Source organism: Heloderma suspectum, chromosome 3, assembly GCF_057233095.1.
Source record: "Heloderma suspectum isolate Gila_16-S chromosome 3, 16-S_ref, whole genome shotgun sequence".
In the NCBI taxonomy this organism is placed as follows: Eukaryota; Metazoa; Chordata; class Lepidosauria; order Squamata; family Helodermatidae; genus Heloderma; species Heloderma suspectum.
In genome coordinates this window covers 139,962,321-139,986,018 of record NC_139460.1, presented here as the reverse complement: position 1 = coordinate 139,986,018, position 23,698 = coordinate 139,962,321, and the positions used below count along the sequence as shown (strand labels likewise).

At 41.8% G+C, this 23,698-nt stretch overlaps 1 protein-coding gene across 4 annotated transcripts in view; it reads left to right on the top strand.

Moving 5' to 3' along the window:
* The window catches only part of FARP1 (FERM, ARH/RhoGEF and pleckstrin domain protein 1), a 242,542-nt gene that overhangs the window by 130,754 nt on the left and 88,090 nt on the right, over window positions 1-23,698 (top strand). For all 4 annotated transcript variants that reach the window (XM_084844710.1, XM_084844707.1, XM_084844708.1 and 1 more), the window contains exon 3: window positions 23,075-23,179. In XM_084844710.1, coding sequence (XP_084700836.1) covers window positions 23,075-23,179 — 105 coding nt within the window. The remainder of the gene's footprint in view (window positions 1-23,074; window positions 23,180-23,698) is intronic.

The following is a 23,698-nucleotide window of genomic DNA, read 5'->3' as shown; positions in this document are numbered from 1 at the left end:
ACTGGGATGAAAGCCCATTGAACTCAATAGGATTTGCTTTTTGAGTATACATTTATCAGATTGTGCTGTTAATGACCTAATTTACTTAAATATTTGGTTTCTATAAATGGCAGGCAATCTGTCCTCCTGTGACACTACTTGCCACTAATATTATCACTCTGCCTCTTACACTTAATTCCTTCATGTTGGAATAATGGTTCCCTGAAGCTGGAATAATGGATGAAGCCAAGGGTAAAGTGATGTCTTGTTTCAAGCTTAATCAGCCTTTTGAGGCTTTTCCCTACTCTGCTTCTGGCAGCACCTGTTCTCTGTTTATTTAGCAAAATTATGCAGAATTTGCTGGTTGAACCCAGGACAACTCAAACTTAGTCATACTGAATCTTTGTAAGGTAAGAAATAAGTTGAGAAGTGTCATTAAGAGCTGTGTCATGTTAAAGAATATCTTTCTGGAAGAATAAAAAGGGAAACTGTGGCCAGTTGCATGTACTTACACGTAGGTTTCATACAGATTTCTCCCATATGTCTAGGACACAGTCCTAACATGAAATGAAAACATCGTGTCATTTAGAGTCCCTTCTTGTGAACAGAAAATCTATGTAGAAGGAAGACAGCATTATATTCTTTTCAGACCCCCTAAGAGAAGAATTTTACAGAACTACTCCCCACACTCCACCCCCACACACACACAAGTGTGCCTATGAAAATCTGTTGATACTCTGAACTGTTAAACTGGAGGAGGTACACAATATTATCTTGCTTATGGACTTGTGTACACAATCAGGATTCTGTTCGCTCAAGGTAGTTCTGAAATGACAACCCCTGCCTTAGACAAATGAATCATAAGGTGTTAAAGTTACATCTGTTTGCTGACTGACTTGGGTCATTCAGAGGTCACTGTGTTTCTTTGTGGAATGGCGAGCTCCACTAATCAGAGATGACTTTGCTGTTGTTTACATGATCAGTATTATCCTGGGTGAAGAAGGGGTTAATTCAAAACCCTAATCTTGCCAGGTCATATTGATTCTCTTTCAGCTTGGTTCAGCTTCTAATTTGCTCCTTAATGTGCAGTCAGATCTAAGCCTAGAGTGAATTCAAGTGGTGGCACTGTAGGAAAAAAGTGCTTATATAAACAGAGCACAGGCTGGCATAGTAGAACTGCCATGGCCTGGCCAGGGCACTTATGTAAAATCATCTTGGTGGAGGGTTTAGCAAGGAGCTTGTTCCTATTTGACAAACTACATGTACTCCAGCAGCCCACCTCAGGATTTCAAGGTTCTGGGTGCTGGCAGCATGGCATTCTGAAAAATATAATATGAGAATATGTTGATTTGATGGCTCTATTTTGTAGATTATTATTTAAAACAATTGTTTACTGTTGGGTTTCAGTGCAATCCCAAGCCTTAGTCATGTTGTTTTCTCTAGGGGTGTGTGCGTGTGTGTGTGTGTGTGTGTGTGTGTGTAAAAACATTCTCAGGTCTTCAAGTGATAGTTTTACTGCAGGGTTTTGCATTATGGAAAGAGATGTTTTTAGCTTTTAAAAAAAGATATCAGTTCAATCAGCTTGGAGGGCATACTGTCCACATTAATGTCTCAAAAACTGGATGGTATTGTTAAGAAGATTTTGGGTGAATATTTGTGCAGGCAAATAATCCTGCTTGTTTTCCTGTGTTAAAGCACCTCCAACTTGACTGCTTTGCCAGCACAGCATTCAATTAGCTGCAAGATCAGAAGCTTCTGATGTTCTACTCACTATCCCCAAACCAAGCATGCTTACTTCAACCCACTCATACCAGTTTCCCTACTTCAGCCCTTTCATATTCATGTCCTTAAATGCATGCATCTAGACTTGTATTCTGTCATCCAAATTACATGTAAGGCCATAGGCAGAGGGTGGCCTGTAGATGCCATCATGGATATTCTGACTGCACACCTGAAAATGCTCCACCTATGCATCCAGCTCTGTGGTGCAGCTAAGTAATTTTAGACCCTACACTTAAATGGTTTATGGAATGGAGGTGGCTCTAGATGGTCATGTGAATTACTTCAGCTGTGAAGTACACAACTGGCACTTCTCCCCACCCCCCAAACTCCATCCTTTAAAACTGTTTCTACATTCTTGATATGTTAGAACAACAGCAACAACAAAACTGTTTGCCAACCCTTGTTTTTTAAAAAAACCCAACAGCCTCTATTCCCCTATTCTCTTTCTGCTTTCAGCTTGTTTCCATTTGCTCCCACATTCTTTCCTTAATCTCCGTGTAACCTCCACCTTCAAGCCACCCTTCTGTGCTGCTTCTGTGCCACCTTGTTCTTAAGTCAGTTTGTGAACCTGACAAAGCTTTGCCTGGTTTGGGCCCTTCAAAATGCCAGTGATTTTACATTATAGCACTTAGTCCAGATACCAGAGAATAATGCACTACAGGGCTGTAGATGTCAGACACCATTTATGCAATTCCAATATAATCTCTCAGTTCTGCAGCCCCCTTATCCTTTAATCTAAACACATTCCTCCAGCAAGAAAGTAATCAGTGCATCTTGTGTTATCCAGATGTTGAAAATTGTGCTCATTATGAAAAGATGGGCAATTCAGGCCACCAAGTTGGCTGTGGGTATAATAGTTCTATTGTTCTGCCTTGTGAGACTGATAAAAGTTTTGAATAAATATTTTGTATGTAGGTGTGGGTTTTCTAAGCAAGTTGTTTTTCCCCCTTCCTTGTTTTAAAAAAAAAAAAATCCTGGCAGCAGTCGCACTCTCCAACCTGGCATTTATTTGCTTTATGAAATACTGCTGGGTTGTGTTCTCCTGTCAAGCCTCTTTTTTAACTTAAGTTAAACATGGGTTAACATGGTCGTGAGCAGGATTTTTTGTTACCCTATTTTTTCCTCCTAGAAACAACATCACTTAGGGAAATTATTTTGTCAAGAAGGTTTTTTTTGCCACAGATGATAATGTCCTAAATAAGGGACTTTTATTGAACTGTGAAGGCCCATATGTTAGCTGTGAGTAAATAGTTAAAAGCAACTAGAGTTGGTCCAGTGAAGTCCCATCTTCTGCTTTTGTATTTTGTTTCTGTTTAGTGTTTGTGTTGTGTTGGCTTTTATGTGGTTTTTATGGTTCTTTGTTATGATTGTATTTTAATAATAATGTAAGGGTGCAATCCTATGGCTGCTAGACAGTGTCTAGACAGCCATAGGATTTTTCACTTTCTGGGAACCAAGCTTGGAGTCAGCGCTCTGAGCTTGGTTCCCAGAAATCCAACTCACTGCCCCTCCCGCCCGCTTCATAGGAGGCACAGGTCATCCCCGGCTCCGTGCTCGAAAAGGGGGTGTTCCTGGGGATGGGAGGAGAGGGGACCGCGGAAGCACCATTACGACGCCGTCTAGCCTCCCCACCCTGCTCTGCGGTGCCCTGGTTAGACAGCTGAAATCATCTGTCTAGCCACAGATGCAGGGTGGCTGGCGCACGGAGGAGAGGATCCCCTCTGCGCTCTGCCCATCCTGCATTGGATAGTCAGTCGCCTCTGAGTTCAGAGGCGGCCAACTATCCCCATAGGATTGCACCCCAAGCTGCTTTAGGGACTGCAGTCAAAAGGTGAGATGATAAAACATTTTAATAAATAATACTCTGTTCAATGTGGTTTCCTTCTTTAGAGAAAGAGATTATGAAAGCTATGGCAATAATGGATTGCCCTTCCTAGAAAAAGTACATGATCAGATTCATACAATAGGTTGGTACATTCATTTATTCAATTAATGAAATCCTCCTCTGTATAGATTTATTATAAAAGTAGATTGCTTTAAACAGGAACAAATGCAATGTAAAGCAAGCGTTATGGAGTGCCTAAACTTGAGTGATTGTGAGTGATTGCATTAAGTGTTTAACAGCAAATGCCACTCACTTGTTTATTTGAATTTGTGTCAAGAAGTTGTTGCAAATTGGTCTGTTAATTTTCTGTGCTATTAGAAAATAATTCAGACATTCATAGGATTAAAACATGTGGTGTTTCTTGGATCTTGTATGACATAAGGCAAAAGACAAAGAAGAAAGGGGAAGTAGGCTTTAAAGAAATGTAGTGTGGTGTATATTCTCTAAAACAAATGCCTTAAAGCAGCTTTCCCCAAGCTGGTACCCTCCAGACATTTTGGAGTACAATTCCCAGAATTCCTGACCATTGGCTATGCTGGCTGGGGTGATGGGAGTTGGAAGTCCAAAATATCTGGCGGGTACCAGGTTCAGGAAGGCTGCCTTAAAGGTTAAGAAAGCAGGCTCTTTGTGGTTTCAGAAAACCTTTTGAAATTATCACATGACAGCTGGCAGCTGCTCTTAAGCAACAAAAGCATGCCACAACAATGGAGTTCTATGTACCTAGGCAGGCATTTAGGGCTAACACCCCAATCTTGAATGAGATGTAAATGTAATTGGTGTGAATCAAACTCACTTCCACATATAAGTAGGATCAATATGTTCCTGGCAGCTGAGTATTTGTTCTGTAGACAAGTCTGACATAAATGGGGGGCGGGGTTGCCAAAGTATCAAAAAGTATATAGACTAGTTGTAGTCTCAAACAAGGAATGATCCCAACTTTTGTGGTACTATTAATGTGTACTAGTAATATGGAAAGCAGTGTGATAACAAAATGATTTAGTGCTGATTCATCTTGTATGTGTATTTTTTAATATTTATCTTGCCTGTATACCTAAATAATAAACTATCCTGTTTTCTCTACCAATGAAAGCAGGCAGTTATCTGAAAAGTTTGGGATATAAAATACTTTAACAGTGCAATCCTATGCACAATTGCTCGGGAGAGCGCCCCATTAAATTCGGTGTGACTTATTTCTGAGTAACCACACATAGGACTGTTCTGCCGGTGTAGCACTAATAAGCAGGTATAGGGAGAAGCTGTTTTATATCTTTCAATCACAAATCTCGGGCAGTGCTGCCTTTGCGTCTTTTGTAGTACTTTAATGATGACACTTGGTGGTTTTACACAGAGCTTCAAAATTAGGCCATTTTATCTTATGGACATTAACGGTTTCATTTAAAAGGGACTGTGCTTTCTGTAGAGAGCATTTAAGAACACTTTACAAGCTTTGTAAAGACTGGCCAATCACTCAGCCAGTGATCTCTTCATTTGCCTGTGCCAAGCCAGCCAAACTGGAACTAGGCCAATTCAATGTGATTTAAGAAGTGAATGATAGTAAAACCAATGGACTGTAATTTACTTGGATTCCAAGTGGGCTTGCCTTACATAGGAGTAGTGGGACTGAGGAAGACTAAAGGTATGTCTAGGTTAGTGTTGGTTTCTGACCAAACATTTCTGTATACCTTTGAAAGCGTACAATAGTATGGACCTGATAGTTAGCAACGTGGTTGGAAGTAGGCCCATTCGCTTCCAGCCACTGGGCTGGAAAGCTACTCACTGGGTAGATGGGGGGCAGGAGGAGAAGGAGATAGAAGAGTTGTGTTGCGGCAGTTCCCACCGCCGTTTCACCTTTAAAAGGCATCATTGTCAGCAGCCTACCTTTTTCCACTAGCTTCATGATAGCTGAGCTGAAAATCAGCATAGGCTGATGGGAGGGATCCTGAAGCAATAGAGGAGGGGTGTTGAAGGTCTTTTAGCCCAAGGGCTGAATTAAGTTCCAGAGAAATTGTGTGGGTGAGGGGGGGTGCATTCCAAAAGGGGTGGGACTAAAATATGAGACATATCAGCATATTTGTATTTAAAGCTCTTTCTCCGAGTAACTAAGCTTTAGGGGAGGCATTTCAACCTCTTAGAATGGGGGAAAAACTGCACAAAAGCCAGGAAACCTCCAAATGATTGACAGGTGGGGAAAGGGGGCGGTGAAGGAAGCATGGCCATCTGGGGAACTCTGGTGAGGCAGAGATTCAACACCCCTACAATAGAGGATGCTTGCTTACTTGCCCAGCAGCCATGCAGGTGATTCTGCTCCCATCCACCGTTCACTGTTTCCCATCACTGGAAAGTAGTTATGCTACTGCTGCAGCCAGCCCTTAATTTAAAATGGCAGAGACAGTGAAGGCACCCTGCCTGGCTGGTGGCTGTGGGTCACTAGTTGCTGTCCCCTAGTATAGAGACTCATAAGCCATATTTAGGCATTCTTCAAGTGTGTCCATGGAAGGGCTGTGGGGATCGTGCGGAGGACATTTGCAATTACATTCTCCCTTCAGACTTTCCCACTCAACATAGGAAGGGTGGGGAGGATGGGGCCAGTGCATATAGTCCTTGCATATATACACTTGAAGAATGCCTGAATAGGGCTGTAGAGTATTTTAGTTGCTCTGTGTGTTTCCCATCCTCCAGCTGAATGTCACATCCTGTTTGATGTGTATTGTACCTGGGAGAGCTCTCTTATTTCACGTGTGTATATGAAATCCTTTGAAAAGGCAACATTGGGAGAGTTAAGATATGTGTCTGTCTCTAGTAAAATGGTATTGCCAAACCACTTAGGAAACATTGGCTTTCCTGTTCTTCCTTCAACAAGAAGATGGACATGGAGGTAGGTTTTGCCCTTACCAGTCAGCTTCATGCCATGACTACCTTCGTTAGTAATAGTTGATATTCTTGTTCTCAGTTCCCATTTCAAACTCAGCTCATAAGAACTTCCCTATGTGTAAACAAAATATTTTTTTGTTTAAAACCTGCATTTTAAATGAAGCCATCTGTTGAAATGCTTTCAATTGGGAGAGTTACATGACTGAAATATTCGCTATTTATGTAGAGGCCAAAGCCTACCGTCTTGTACAGGCAGGGTGGGACTGGGGGTGGGGAATGCTATAAATCCTCAAAACAAATTTCTCCCTCCAGGTGCTTTTCTCTTCTTACTGTAACAAAGTGTAGTTTTACCAGAGCCATGGTTACATTCCTCAGGTGAAATAGTAACATTTGTAAATCTAAGTTCAGTTCAATACTTCACAAAAATATGGCTGAGCTTTTAAACTACCAGCAAACAGTTTTGTAAGGTATTGGTAATATAACAAATGGTAGTAGACCAAAATAAGATTTATACCTTCTGCTACTTGTGTGATTTTCCTGTTTTGAGTTCTCCCAGAGAACAGACTGATTCCAGATGTGTTCTGTATGCTACCTAATACAGCTTCTGAGATGTCTACATGCAGTCAGTTGATTTTCATCAACCTAGTCTCTCAAACCATTAGTGCAAAGTAAACAGCAGCAATAATAGTGCTAGGTAGCTACAGCTCCATTTGTTCATGTGAACGCATTATTTTAACTTTGCCAGAGGTGTAAATATTTTGCGTTATGTTGCATAAACTATGCAACATAATTCCATGGAAGTTTTTTATCTATATATACACTTCGCAATCTATATAGATGGCAAATGAAATCTAAACCAAATAGACCCTGCATACTTTAGAAATAATTTCATTGCTTAGGCCAGCCTGGTGCCTTCCAGATGTTTTGGAGTACAACTCTGAGCATTCTTGACCATTGGCCATGCTGGCTGGGGCTGATGGGAATTGAGGTCCAAGACATCTGGAGGGCACCAGGTTGGTTAAAGCTGGCTTGGGGCCTCCTATCATGATTTCTTAGCTCAGCCTTCTCTTTCCCCTGATATTTTGGACTTCATCTCCCTTCAGCCCCAGTCAGCATGGCCAATGGTCAAGAATGCTGGGAGTTGTAGCCCAAAACATCTGGAGGGCACTAGGTTGGGATAGGCTGCCTTAGTCCTTGCTTCTTAACAGATCTCTGTGCAAAGTTCAGACAGTAAGGTCATGCAGCTGGTTCTTGTTATGATTGCTCTTTGACTATTGGGCTCTTCTTCCTTGCAAAGCCTGGTGGGAGTCGTCTTAAAATGTCAAAGAAATGCTTGGGCTGGCTTCCAAGTGATTATAGTTAATCTATAGAAAGAGATTTGAGAGGGTTTGGTTGTTTTTTAACTAAGCATTTTATCTGGTGGTTCTTATATCATAAACTGCATTGAGTCCTAGAGATTGGGTTGTATGCTAGGTCACAGGAATGCCAGAGGGTGGGATGATAAAGCTTCTCTCTCTCTCTCGGGGTACAAAAAAGTAGACAAGTGGGAGAACCTAAACAACCCAGGGACACTCCATTCCTAGGTTGTTTGTCATTGCATCCAAACCCAGAACTCTGCCTTGTCTCTCCCTCAGCAAGCCAGAGAAATGACCCAACAACAGGGTATTTCTCTGGCCTCTCAGGGGGAGACAAGCCAAAGTTCGGGGTTCAGATATCAGGCTAAACAACCCAGGAGGGTCCCTGAGTTCTTTGGCTGCTCTTACTGGCAGGAGGAACCAAGCTAGAGCAATCAAGCCATGTGCACCAGCATGCTAGATCAGTCACAGTAACCCAGGATTAAACAAAAAATAGGGTTACTGTTGCATTTGGACCAGGCCAATGTGTGATGTACAGGAGGCTATTGGGATTTTTAATTGGACAGAGTGCTATGCCAGTTGAAGCAGATGCTGCGGAGCCTGAAAGAATATCATACAAACATGGAGAGAGACCAGAGAATTGGCAAAGGCCAGGAGCACAAGGAACTTGACAGATGTTTCTCAGCTTATTGAGTATTCCCTGATGGCAAGCTCTCTGACTTTTCTGAAAGATGGAAATGTGGCAGCTTTCAGGGATCTACTTGATAGCTTGCAGCATTGCCAGTTCCATTTGTTTTCTGTTTATGGGGTGCGGGTAAATAAACTCTAGTTTTCAAGTCTGCCTTGTATAGTTTTGGTTAGCTGTCTATTTGTTATCTTGGAAAGATTTCTCTTCTGCTACAATTTCATTAACACTGATAGCTCAGAAATCATTAACAAAGATCCTGAGAGTGCCAGCCATCTGTTTGGGGACTCTTGGTATGGGGCACTGGGCTTCAAGACAGGACAAAGCTCAAACAGATTTTGCCTCACCTCCATTGATAGGACATTGTTGGATGTTAGTTTGCCCTACTATGACTGTGGGCAGATTCATATATTGCCTTACTGGTGTGGAAGCCACATACACATGGCTGGATACAAGACCGCACTCTGGTAACACTTGTAGAGAAGAATCATGTTGTCTGGGTGGTTGATGTAGTTCCCTCCCGTACAGTAGGGCAACCCTAGTGTAAGAAGGAATTCATTAGATTGCATGTAATTCCATCCCTCCATACACACATAACCATGTGGTGTGGGATCCAGCCATGCCGAAGGAATTCCCATGCTGCCTGGGTAACTTTTGAACTGACCTTGACTAGTTTGGTCTTCACAAGTACTTTTTATTCACTGCTTTATCCTTGTTGTTGTCCAGTCATTAAGTCATGTCCGACTATTCATGACCCCATGGACCATAGCATGCCAGGCCCTCCTGTCCTCCATTCTCTCCCAGAGAGTGCTCAAATTCATATTCATTGCATCGGTGATGCTATCTAGCCATCTCATCCTCTGCTGTCCCCTTCTCCTTTTGCCTTCAATCTTTCCCAGCATCAGGGTCTTTTCCAGGGAGTTTTCTCTTCGCATTAGGTGGCCAAAATATTTGAGCTTCTGCTTCACTATCTGTCTTTCCAATGAGCAGTCAGGGTTGATTTCCTTTCGGATGGACTGATTTGACCTCCTTGCAGCCCAGGGCACTCGTAAGAGTCTTCTCCAGCACCACAGTTCAAAAGCATCGATTCTTTGGCGCTCAGCCTTCCTTATAGTCCAGCTCTCACAGCCATACGTTGCTACTGGGAAAACCATAGCTTTGATTAGAGGGACCTTTGTCAGCAAGGTGATGTCTCTGCTTCTTACTATGCTGTCTAGGTTTGCCATAGCTTTCCTCCCAAGGAGCAAGCGTCTTTTAATTTCATGGCTACAGTCACCATCTGTGGTGATCTTGGAGCCCAAGAAAGTAAAATCTGTCACTGCTTCCATTTCTTCCCCTTCTATATGCCAGGAAGTGATGGGGCCAGATGCCATGATCTTAGTTTTTTTTAATGTTGAGTTTCAAACCAGCTTTTGCACTCTCCACTTTCACCCTCAACAAGAGGCTCTTTAGATCCTCTTCGCTTTCTGCCATTAGGGTGGTATCGTCTGCATATCTGAGGTTGTTGATAATTCTCCCAGCAATCTTGATTCCGACCTGTGATTCATCCAACCCGGAGTTTCTCATGATGTACTCTGCATATAAATTAAATAAGCAGGGCAACAATATACAACATTGTCGTACTCCTTTCCCAATTTTGAACCAATCAGTTGTTCCATGTCTGGTTCTTACTGTTGCTTCTTGTCCCTCGTACAGGTTTCTCAGGAGACAGGCAAGGTGGTCTGGTACTCCCATCTCTTTCAGAATTTGCCACAGTTTGTTGTGATCCACACAATCAAAGGCTTTAGCATAGTCAATGAAGCAGAAGTAGACATTTTCTGGCATTCTCTTGCTTTCTCCATGATCCAGTGAATGTTGGCGATTTGATCTCTAGTTCCTCTGCCTCTTCGAAACCCAGCTTGTACTTCCAGTAGTTCTCGGTTCACATGCTGCTGAAGCCTAGCTTGTAGGATTTTGAGCATAACCTTGCTGGCATGTGAAATGAGCGCAATTGTACAGTAGTTTGAACACTCTTTGGCATTGCCCTTCTTTGGAATTGGAATGTAAACTGACCTTTTCCAGTCTTGTGGCCACTGTTGAGTGTTCCAAATGTGTTGGCATATTGAGTGCAGCACTTTAACAGCATCATCTTTTAGGATTTTAAATAGCTCAGCTGGAATACTGTCATCTTCACTAGCTTTGTTGTTAGTAATGCTTCCTAAGGCCCACTTGACTTCACTCTCGAGGATGTCCAGCTCAAGTTCAGTGACCACACTATTATGGCTATCAGGGACATTCAGATCTTTCCTGTATAGTTCTTCTGTGTATTCTTTCCACCGCTTCTTAATCTCATCTGCTTCTGTTAGGTCCCTGCCTTCTTTGTCCTTTATCATGCCCATCTTTGCACAAAACGTTCCCTTGATATCTCCAATTTTCTTGAAGAGATCTCTAGTCTTTCCCATTCTGTTGTTTTCCTCGATTTCTTTGCATTGTTCATTTAAGAAGGCCTTCTTGTCTCTCCTTGCTATTCTCTGGAACTCTGCATTCAGTTGGGTATATCTTCCCCTTTCTCCCTTGCTTTTTGCTTCCCTCCTTTCCTCAGCTACTTGTAAAGCCTCATCAGACAGCCACTTTGCTTTCTTGCATTTCTTTTTCTTTGGGATGGATTGAGTTGCTGCCTCCTGAACAGTGATACGGGCCTCCGTCCATAGTTCCTCAGGCACTCTGTCTATCAAGTCTAATTCCTTAAATCTATTCCTCACCTCCACTGTATATTCATAAGGGATATGATTTAGGTCACATCTGAATGGTTTAGTGGTTTTCCCTACGTTCTTCAATTTAAGCCGAAATGTTGCAAGAAACAGCTCATGATCTGAGCCACAGTCAGCTCCAGGTCTTGTTTTTACTGACTGTATAGAGCTTTCTCCATCTTTGGCTGCAAAGTACATAATCAATCTGATTTCAGTATTGACCATCTGGTGATGTCCATGTGTAGAGTCGCCTCTTGTGCTGTTGGAAAGGAGTGTTTGCTATGATCAGCGTGTTCTCTTGGCAAAACTCTATTAGCCTTTGTCCTGCTTCATTTTGTACACCAAGGCCATGCTTGCCTGTTATCCTGGTGATTTCTTGACTTCCTACTTTAGCATTCCAATCCCCTATGATGAAGAGGACATCTTTTTTTGGTGTTAGCTCTAGAAGGTGTTGTAGGTCTTCATAGATCAACCTCAGCTTCTTCGGCCTCAGTGGTTGGGGCATAGACTTGAATTACTGTGATGTTGAATGGTTTGCCTTGGATTCGTACTGACATCATTCTATTGTTTTTGAGATTGTACCCCAGTACTGCTTTTCCCACCCTTTTGTTGACTATGAGTGCTACTCCACTTCTTCTAAGGGATTCTTGCCCACAGTAGTAGATATAATGGTCACCTGAATTAAATTTGCCCATGCTTGTCCATTTTAGTTCGCTGATTCCCAAGATGTCGATGTTCAATCTTGCCATCTCATGTTTGACCACCTCCAGCTCACCTTGATTCATTGATCTGACATTCCAGGTTCCTAAACAATGTTCTTTACAGCATCGGACTTTCTTTTCACCACCAGACACATCCACAGCTGAGTGTCCTTTCGGCTTTGGCCCAGCCCTTTCACTCTTTCTGGCGCTACTTGAAAATTCCCTCTGCTCTTCCCCAGTAGTATATTGGACCCCTTCCAACCTGAGGGGCTCATGTTCTGGCGTCATATCTTTTAGCCTTGTGATACGTTCCATGGGGTTTTCTTGGCAGGAATACTGGAGTGGGTTGCCATTTCCTTCTCCAGTGGACCACATTTTGTCAGAACTCTCTGCCATGACCTGTCCAGCTTGGGTGGCCCTGCACAGCATAGCTTATGGCTTCACTAAGTTACGCAAGCCCCTTCACCACAAGAAGGCAGTGATCCATGAAGGGGGCTTTATCCTTACCTTTGTGTTATTCCTGTAACTGGCTATTCTGCTGCTTGGGTTGACCAGTCACTCTACTTTTCTCTTTTCTCAGGCTATGAACAAGCTGTCTGCATGGCAAAGCCAATTACTGATCAGAGTTGTGGAAGATTACCCAGAATTAGTCCAGGGTTCATTGATTAATGATTGATAGAATCAACAGACTATACTTGAGAATCATCACTTCTAAGTCACTGGTTCAATGTGGAATAAGTTGATGGATACTAAAGGTAATATCCAATATTAGTCCTATGTAGAGTAGAACCACTGAAATTAATGAGACAGGTTAGTCACAATTTACTTAAGTCCCATTCATTTCAATGGGTCTACTCTATGTAGGACTAACTTTGGATACTACTTCAAAGAAGCCCAGTATTGCCTGACTATTATATCCTGCATGAAATGAGTTGTTGGCTATCTAGTTGCTAAACTATTTTTATATAATTGATAGAAGATGGTAGGTGAGATGGGAGTAGAGAAACAATTCTTTTTCTTGTAATCAAAATAAGATATCATTCTTGATGAAGAAAAGTAGAGAAATATTTATTGCTATTTTAGTGCCAGCTGTGTGGATTTGATGTCTAATCTACATGTAACTAGTAATAATTTACTTGTTCCACTCGTCCAGTTTCCATTACTACCAATGCATCTTCATTTGAGGTTTATAAAAAGAATCCAAAGATTACTTTGTATAGAAAATTGTTACTGACCTCTACTAAAGTGCACAACTGCTAAAAGTATGTTAACTATTTGGATATTATTACTCATGGTTGTTCTGACTGTAACTGCTGCCGCCAAGAGTTTTTGATGTGCAAAGTATTAAAAGGCCCACAATATCATAAAGAAAGGATATGATTGGCATGTGGAAACCATGCCATCTTGTTGAGCCAAAGAAGATGGGGTAGGCTTACACTTTATAATCCTGTCTAGTAGGAATGACAACTCCTCCCCCCTCTCCCTCCCACACACACATTGTGATTGATGCCCTATAGAGATTAATGGAGAGAGGAAGTTTGTTACACTTTGGGCATGAGATTTCATAGGCTAGAACTTACTTCACCACATGTAATAGAAAGCACTTGCCAGGCCTGTGCAAGCAATTATGATACCGAAATTTAATTGTACTATTAGGTCTTGAAATAATTTACAAGCTTTCAAGTTAATGCAGATTTTTGTTGTTGTTATTAAGCTCAGTGGATAGGATGCTACATTGAGGGGTTCTGTAGAGCTGGTGAAGACATTGGCATTTAGTACATCACATCAATGGCCAGGATCCAAACTACCTTGCACAGGGGCTTTTAAAATACCCTTTGCAGAAGAAGCACCCTCACCCCCCTCCCAAAGCTCTGTAAGGTTAGCAGTCCTCCAGAATAGCACTCTGTGAAGCACAAGGGGCTGCCACCAGCAGGAAATTCTGCCTCTTCCCCACCCCTCCCTGCATGAATGGAAGTGCTTTCCAGTCACATGTGGGTAAGTAGGGAGTAAGATCCTACCCCATAGCTTTGCTATCTAATTTGCCTGTATTTCTGTCTCACTACTGCAAAATGGGTTGCTATTTTGGATACCCAGCCAAAGACTGTAGCTTAATAGCAAGAGCTAGTTCAAACATTAATATCATAATCTTGTGCATGTTTACTCAAAAGTAAGCCCCACTGTGTTCAATGGGGCTTACTCCCAGGTAAGTTGCATAGGTTTGCAATATAGAAATTGACTACAAAGACTATTCTTCTGTTGGGAAGACCCAGAAGAGCAGAAGTAGACAACTTGTGGCCCTCCAGATGCTGTGTCCTACAAGTCCCATCAGTCCCAGCCAGTATAGCCCATGTTGACAGATGATGGCCAAAACATCTGGAGGGCCACAAGTTGCCCACCCATGCAGAATAGGGTTAGAGTTAACCGTTTTTGAGGTACTCCTTAGAAGCCAGTTCTGAAGACTGAGTTTTTGCCAGAATATAACTTGTTTTAATTGGAGTTGGAAGAAATGAGAGAGAAACTGGATTGCAAGTGTCCATTTGAACAAAAGTGAATGATTAATGAGCATAAATGGCTGCAGATAAATGTGCTGTTCATTCATTCATTACATTTTTATACTGCCCAATAGCCAAAGCTCTCTGGAGGGTTCACAGCATGATAAAATATAATTTTGATATCTTTCATTATTATTCCATAGACCCCAGGTTTTTATTAATCAGAGTTTAGTATACTGTGTCTAGTTTATTCCCAAAATCTGTGTAGTCGGGGGTGGGGAATAGCACTATCTTCTGATTTCTTGGTCTTTAAATTGCAGCATGTTGTGAAAACTATTTCAGCAGCTCATACTTTCAGCCTGAAACGTCTTCGCTGCCTCAGTCTGTTAGTATGTGTGCGAGTCACCAACTAGCTAGGCCTTATACGGGAAAGAGCTTTCCCTACTTTTACATGAGAGCTTTTTCTAATATGGAAACATTAACAGCAGTCATCGGTAAACCTGGCAAGCAGCACTGAGCCTCTTGTGTCCATTTCGAGCTAAGGTCCAAACTAGACAGTGAACACCTGCAATGCTGCAGAGTTGGAGGGAGGGAGGGAGCAGCATTTCATCTTGAAAATTGGGGGGGGGGCTTTTCATAGGTGGTCTGAATCTGCCTGTTAGTTCTGCCTACCCTGGCTCTGCTTACTATTAGCAGTCCTGTCCTCTGCCCTACCAGCTTCAGTGAGCACTGACCACCACTGAGCTTAACCTATGTCCTGCCTGCCACTTTCCCCCTTCTACTCCTCACCCCAGCTGCTTTTCCTTGATAGAGAACTCATCCAGAACTGCAGATAGAGGAAAAGCAGCTGTGGGGGCAGCCGGTGGGCAAGGGTTGCATGGGGAAAGCATCACATAGGGAAGAGGTGGGCAGAAGGTAAATCTCCAGGTGTGCTGGACTTCAGCTCCCAACACTCGTGACCACAACTCTCTTTGTGTTCAAAATTATTTGGGTTTATGGCATCCTTTTTATCAGACAGCATTTTAAAATTTGCCAGTTGTGAGCCTCTTTAAAAAAAAAAAATTAAAATGGCAGCCCGTCATTTTTCTTTTCTTTTTAAAATCAGGTTCTAAGTTAGAGTTCTAGTTCAGTAGTCTGCAGCCTGTGAAGTATAATTCCAGGCATATGAAACTCATGTGTGGTGGAAAAGGTCAGAAATAATTTGATTAATTCCCAGTGTGCATTCTGCTGTCAGCTCTTTTTACTCCTTAATTTCATGTGAATGAATAAAAAGAAAAGACAAATAATATAAGAACAAACATTTTAAAGGTAACATTTTGCAACATAAGCTGTTTTTTGATCATAACATGGTGTGATTGTTATGGATGGAGCAGATGTATTATTGTAAGGAAACATTGCTTCATTTTGTTCAGTTTTCTTTCTTGAATATACTTTTTGTGTACTGTCACCAACTGAATCTCAACATTTTGGTTATTCCATTTCAATTGCTGTGATGGAGAAGCATGAAATATTTGGAGTTTCATTATCGGTTGTTTGAAGCAATATCCTGTGATAAATTTTACTCGGTAGTACAATAGTGTAGGGGCAGCAGAACAGAGGATGTTTTCTAGCAGTGGTTTACTGGCCAACGTCTGGTAGACTACATTCTTTCTGAGATTCTTGCATAAAATGCTATTAGATAAACCTTGGTCTGATCCAACCAATATTGCATGCATGACCAAGGCTACATATTCTGGTTATCTCTTAACGGATGGAGTTCTGAGTATTCAGTCTTGGCTTATATAAAGTCTTGGCCTGGCTGAAGTGTTTTAGGTGCAGGCAGACAAGGACCAAAAGGGCAGTAGACGTGATGATGGGTGAGCTGGAAGTCAGGTACTGGATCAGGCAAATGGGACTCAAAGTGCCAGAGGCAAGTGCAGAGTCAGAGCCAAGCCAAAGGCCAAGTTCTAAGGCAAGAATATAGGGTTGGAGGGGCCAGAAGCAGATGCAAGGTCAAAGGCGGGCAGGGGCTATAATCCAAGGCATCAGTCCAGAAAGAGGCCTCACACTCAAGACAAATGTCTCCAATCTGGCTTGGCTGCAAGGGTTTGGCATGTCCCAGTTGTCTTCTAGCAACGCTTTAGCTGGAAGGTTAGCTGACTGTCTTCAGGCTGGAACTGCAGCTTAGACGTCACCCTTATCCCTAAGCCAGGGTGGGGGACCAGGGGCTTCCCAAATATTGTTGGACTCCAACTCCCATCAGCCCCAGCCAGCATGGCCAATGGCCAGGCATAACGGGAGTTGTAGTCCAGAACATCTGGAGAGTGCCAGGTTGGGGAAGGCTGCTTTAAGGCATCTTTTTGGGAGAATATACACCACATACACAAAAATGCCTTCCTCCACCTTTGCCCCAGTCTGAACACTGATATTTGGACAGAGGACAAGCACCTTAATACTATGCAGATAAGTGGAGTTCGCATAAGCACATGGGAGGGTATCCATGCTCTTCTGTTTCCAACATGTACACACACCAGCTGTATGCCACCTCACCCACCCCCGCAGTCCTTTTACAGGCAGTCCTCCTTTTCTGTCCTGTAATCTGTAGGTTAAAGAAAACATCTGACATGATAGCATCCCTCGACTTCATCAGTTACTGTTTACAAGAAAATGCGTAATGCAAAGACATCACATCTTGCATCTTAGTTTACTAGCTGTTAAGCAGGAGGGGACAAGGAATAGAAGAGTTTTGTGGCTGCTACGTTCAGCGGCAGCTACACAAACTCCCTGATGTCTAGCTTTAGTCTCTGCTGTTAATGCTCTGCTGCTTTCCCTTGATAATTTAATTAGCATGTCTTGATGATTTCAAAAAAGACTAGTCTCATAGCGGAATCAAATAAAGGAGAAAGTCAGGCCGTGGGGGGGAAAGAAAGGTAGGCTAAGACCCAAACCTGCAGAAATTATTTATGAACATTTTGTCAAGCTATAAACTGTCTATAAAATAAATCCACAGCAATAAAGCTGGAACATTTCTCCCTTCCAGTACTGGAGGCACAGTTTGGGTGTAGGAGGAGGTGGGGCTGCCAGTACCTCATTACCCACAGTGTTTGCTGCATAGCTAAACTAATCTGAATGGCACTATTATATTGCTCTCTAGAAGTTGTGTACTATGAAATTCAATCTGAAGTATTTTTAATGAGCATTCTGAAACTTGTCTTGGCCCCTGTGAAGAAACAAGGGACATAGTGTGCTTCTGAATAGCTTGGAGGCCAGGGGTATACACTTCATTCAGTACTTGCATAAAATATTGGGGATGAATAATATAACGTCAGTTCTTTGTTTAACTTGTATATGCCTGTTATGAAATTAGCTTTTTGGAAAAAGAATCCAGTTTCAAAAATTAGGCTGTGTGAAATTATACAGGTGGCCTCCTGGAGGTTAGCAAATTTCACTCCTGCTCAGATGCACAAATAACACTTTATGTGTTACTGTGGTGCATCTTGGTATTTGCTCTTGTGCTCTTCTTCTTAGGGCCAGCCCTACTGTTGGACAGTAAGTCACCCTGCCTCCAGGTGCCAGTTGTGGATGTCCCTTTGAAGGATATAAATTTGCCAGTTACTTATTTTATTGTATTTACTGCTATGGGGCCCATCAAAATGACTTCTGCCACCTTTGTCCCTCACTTCCTTGCAAACTCCCCTCCAATTTACATCATCATCATCTTCGCCACAGCATAAATGTATATACCACTTTCCAGTGGGCTATCAAAGAAATTATGAAAACATAAAATAGAACAATAAAACACAGTAAAATAATCACTAGACACCTATAACCAGACTGGCTGGGTCACCCTTCAAGGCCTGCACGAAGAGGTGGGGGTCTTCAGCAGGCATCTGTAGACCAAGATTGAAAACTCCTGCCTAATGTCAATGGGGGGGGGGTGTTCCAGAGGGTGGGTACTGCAACACTGAGTGCTCTATTACAGGTACTCCTGAGGCAAGCCTCAGGATCATGTGGCACTGTCAGAAGTACTTAGGTTGCAATTAGCTCAGGTTTTCTAAGCTTTCTCAGGAAAATTAGGGGTCTTTCCAAGAGTTTTCAAGAAAGCTCTCAAAACCAAGTTCAGGGAGCTCACCCCCACCCTTCCACTCTGCTGCTGTCAAGTAAATGTACCATAGGGAGATGGGCACAAACCAGCGGTGAGGATGGCTGGTTGATGACGGGGAGGCCCAGAGGCTCCTAAGAGCGTGCAAGAGCGTGCTTTTCTATCAAGATGCACAGCAGTTGTACTTCCCAGTGCGTCCTAAGCTGGTGACCTGACCTTGCACCCTGGTAGAAAAGGATGCTCCTGAGCATGCTCAGGAATGTCCAGGCCTTAAGGATGAAGCTTATAAGGCTCTCTCCTGTTGCTGTTTTTCCTTGTTGTTTGCAGGGGGAGGTTAGCGAGCACATTACAAGATGGGCCAGAACATTGGAGGGGTTTGAGGCTTAGCTTGAAATGGAGCCAGTATTTTCAGACTTCTCTAATTCCAAAGTTTGCTGCCATCACTAGTTCTGCTATCACAAATAGCAGCCTTGTCATCTGAAAGAAGGTCAGTTTGAGGGCTATACCATGTGGCAAGGCAATTCATGTGTGTCAGGCAATTTTTCAACAATCCAGATCTGTATGTCAAGTTCCTGTGTGCAAACAATTTGCCAAATGGAGAAGCCTTTACATGGGTTTCCATTTCATGTCCAGTGCAGCTTGTTCGTGCGAATCCAGTCAATTTAGGAATGTGCCTCCAAGGGTGGCCCATTTAACCACAACTCTCTAGTTGGAGAAGTATGAAAACTTTCAGGTTCTACCAGGTAGATGGGAATGATAACTGCTGTTTGATATTTTATGATAGCATTTGTTCTTGTTGTATTTATTTATTTGTTACGTTTTGTCCTGCCTTTCCTCAGAGAAGCCCAAAGTGGCATACAGGATCCATCCCCTCCTCCATTTTATCAGTTTTTACAACAATCCTGTAAAGTAGGTTAGGCTGAGATTCATTGATTCCCCCTAAGTCAATCAGTGAGGTTCATGGCTGAGTGAGGACTAGAACCTGCATTATCCCAAGTCCCAGTCCAACACTCTAACCACTATACCACATGGCTCCATTTGTGGGTGTGGGTATTGCACTTGAGATGCAATAGTATGACAGGTTTCCTGGAAAACTTGTTGTACTAGCAAGCACTGGTGACATTCCCCAGGTCTTGGCTTCCGCTAGTGCAGTGTCAATAGTGCTAGCTGTAGCACACTTTTGGATCCTTCCCACTATGGCCACATTCAGCTGTCACACTAAACCGTATGAGAAGAATGAGCTGGAAAATCAACGTTCTCAGTCATGTGGAGAACCTCTTCAGAAGGTTGCCTTCCACCAGTAGAGGGCAGCAAGCACATCAGCAGAGGCAGCACAGCTAGCATGCTCCCTCTCCTCACATGCTCAGTTTACCCACGTAAATGCCTGAATAGAGTTAATAATGAGAAGGCATGCAGTAAAAATTAGGTACAAGGCAAGAACAGATATTAGAAAGAATGGAGGAAGATGGATCAGAAAAAGAAAAAGCTGCAGATTGTAAATATAAACGTGATTAATGAATGATAAAGGAAAATAATGTTAAAAGAACAAACAAGGATATATTTGAGGGCAATGTAAATGCCTACATACCTTCTGTTATTAAATAAAATTAGCTTGTCACCTCATTTAGAAAGGTGACTGAGAAACTTTTTTAAAATGTTCTAAGAAACTTTGGTTTTGTTTTCAGAGCTTAATTGAAGCACAAAGGATTCAGTAGCTTAAGAAAAGCTTTGGTTACAAAATCTTGATCTTAACTCACTTTGGTGGATTCAAAAGGTCTGGAATATTAAATCTCTGGCTATGTGCTGATAGTTAATTCTAGCTGAGTTGATGAAGTGACTGTTTAATATAGAAAAAAACAAAACAATTTGCTTGAAGAAACAGAAGATAAAAAAAAACTTGTAGGGCATGGGTTCTGTAAACATTACAGAACTTTTTTTTCCTCTTCCCAATTCCTTATTAAAAGGTCATGTTAAAGAATGATGTAGTCACAGCTCTGACTATAGAAGAAGATAATCTGTTTATTGATTGAGTATTTCTTTACATTCAAGCAAATGCTAAAGCAAATAGAGTCCCCAAACTTTCTCCAGGGGAAGAAGAATGCAAATCCTTGTTCCAAGTGGAAATCAGAGGCAGCAACTGGGCATAGTGGAAATGCCTGTCATACATAAAGAATGTTGAATGCTTAACTTAGTCTGCAATCCTAAACACACTATAGTACGCACAGTTGAACACAGAGGGTCTTACATCTGCATAAACAAGTATAGGATTGTACTGGAAATCCTTAATTGCAGATATGCCTCTTGAAAAAAATTGGTTTATGTTTAGTGCAATAAAATTAAAATGCCTTTTTTTTAGAGTTGAATAAAACTGTTGTGTATTTGCATAGTGCTCTTTGGTGTATATAATATTTTCTATTCTTTCTAGGTCCACCAAATTATTTCTATTTTCTGTTCTTTCTTTGCCCACCAAATGATGGGAATCTGTATGGGAAACTGGCTGACAAACGTAGGAGTATTAGTGTTAACTAGATGTTTTAAATGCAAATTATCTTTACAGTCAGGGTTGGGAAGACATTTGAAATTCCTAAGTGACAGCCATAGGTTGTTTTTTTTTTGGTTTCTGGGAACCTAGGTCAGAGTCAGAGCTCCGAACGTGGTTCTCAGAAACTGTGCTCCCTGCCCCCTCATAGCCGGCATGGTTCTCTCCATGCCGGTTACGTCTCAGCGCTCGGAAACGGAGCACATAGACAGCAAAAAGGTGGTGGTCCTAGGGAAGGAGACTGAAGAAGCCACTTTACACAGTTTCCTATGTGCCATGTGGCCTCCTTCCCTCCCTCTCCCTGAAGCCATGGCTAGACAGCCAAAATTGGCCATCTAACCAAAACTGCAGAACAGCCAGAGCACGGAGACGAGGATTGTGCTGGCCACCCTCCGTTGGATACTCAGCAGCCTCCGATTTTGGAGGCTGCCAACTATCTCAATAGGATTGCGCCCTGAACTAGAGACAAACATAATATATACAGATATATGGATATAAACATACATACTTGCACACATACATATACTTTCTATCTCTCTGCAAATTACTCTGCCATTGTTACTATTTTGCATAATTTATACTGCTTCTGCAAGTCATTTGGAGGTAGAACAGAACACTAAAACTGCCATATCTGGCCATTGTGCATCTTACTCAGCTAGTCATATGATTTGTGGTTATTGGGAAAATGAATTCTGCAATCAGTACCATCTTGTGTGGCTGTTCTCTGGTCTCTCAGAATTTCAGTATTTACATAGGCCTAATAATGTAGTATGTTTAAGAGAAATTCAATGCACTGATAGATAATGTAACTTTACCTACTTCCAGGCTGCTTTCCAAGCTAAGTTGATATGCTGCTTGAATTGTCTGTCTCTCATCACCTTTACTTCTGTATAATTTATACATGGGGAGCCCCAGCTTGGTGTGTTATATTCTGCAAAACTATTACAGTTTGGACTTCTTAAGAAAAGTGGGGATATATTTGAAGGAATAGTTACAAGCAAAACTTTATCTGAGAATGGGCCTAGAAATCTATTATCAGTGACTTGCCTTCCTCAATTAAAATGAGGATTGCTAAATAATATTTATTTTATTTATTTATTAAATTTATTAATTGCCCATCTGGCTGGTCACCCAGCCACTCTAGGCGATGTACAGCATATAATAAAACAGTTTAAAACAATAAAATTCTACAATAAAAACATTTTCTAAAATACCCTAACCCACCCCAAATGCCTGCCTGAACAACCACGTTTTTAATGCACAGCGGAAGCTCATTAAAGAGGGGGCATGGCGGAATTCCCTAGGGAGGGAGTTCCACAGAGTGGGGGCCACCACAGAAAAGGCCCTCTCCCTCATCCCCACCAGTCTAGCTGTCCTGGCTGATGGGACAGAGAGAAGGCCATCTGAGGCTGATCTTGTTAAGCGGCCTGTCTGGTGTTGCTGGAGGCGCTCCTTAAGATAGGCTGGGCCGGAACCATATAGGGTTTTAAAGGTCAAAGCCAACACCTTGAATTTGGCCCGGAAAACAACTGGTAACCAGTGCAACTCCTTATAGAGTTATATAGAGTGTAATGACTTGTTAGTTCATTGATATATTTAGGATGTCATTTAATTTGTAAGTTTCTTAAGGGCAGAACAGCAGTGTAGCTTTTGAAGTGATATAAAGATGTAGAGCACATATTTGCCTTCCAGGCTAGTTCCTACCCATGTCTGTGCTAACAGTCTCCTGCCCATATAAATTAGAACAAACCCACAATTGAATCATTATTCCAACATTTTGGCATCCAAATAATTATAGGGGTACTACTTTACCTTCATATGAAAACATGATTATGTATTCATTGTGGTTTGTGCTTATCTGTATACGAGTGGACCACTAGACGGCTTGGGTGCTTGGATATATATGTATTTTATGTTTTTAACGGTTTTTTTATGTGGGCATACAATGTGTAACCCTTCATTGTTTTTATTACAGCAAAGAGCTCCAGGGAAGGTTTTGTTGGATGCAGTCTGCAATCATCTGAACCTGGTTGAAGGTGACTACTTTGGTCTTGAATTTCTGGATCATAAAAAGATCACGGTATGTGAAGAAGCATTTTATGTAATTCATTGTTTTATTCATATTTCTTCCATCTGACCATTTTCTTCCCTCTTGTATTTTGAAAACATGGGGGTGGGGGTGTTGCTAGCAGTTACATTTAAAATGCTTCCCAGTTTTTTTAAATTTCCTGCTACTGAAACCAGAAGTCGTGACTTAAAATTAGGCCTATGCAGCAGAGTGTATGCTTTTGTACATTTCAGAAATACATAGGGACATGTAATTTGTATACAGAGTTTATAAATCTGAAACAATGTAATTGCAATTTTCCTTTCTTACCTTCCACCTCAATAACTGTGTAATGTGTGCATGTCCATACATACATATACATACATACATCAGTAGAATGGAAGCATATGTTGTATAAGTGGGGAAATGTATTTCCTTGTTCTCTTCTATTTATTTTATTTATTTATTTCATTTCTATACCGCCCAATAGCTGAAGCTCTCTTCTATCTAAACAAGCTCCTGTTTTGATACATAGATGGTGTATTGTGGGTT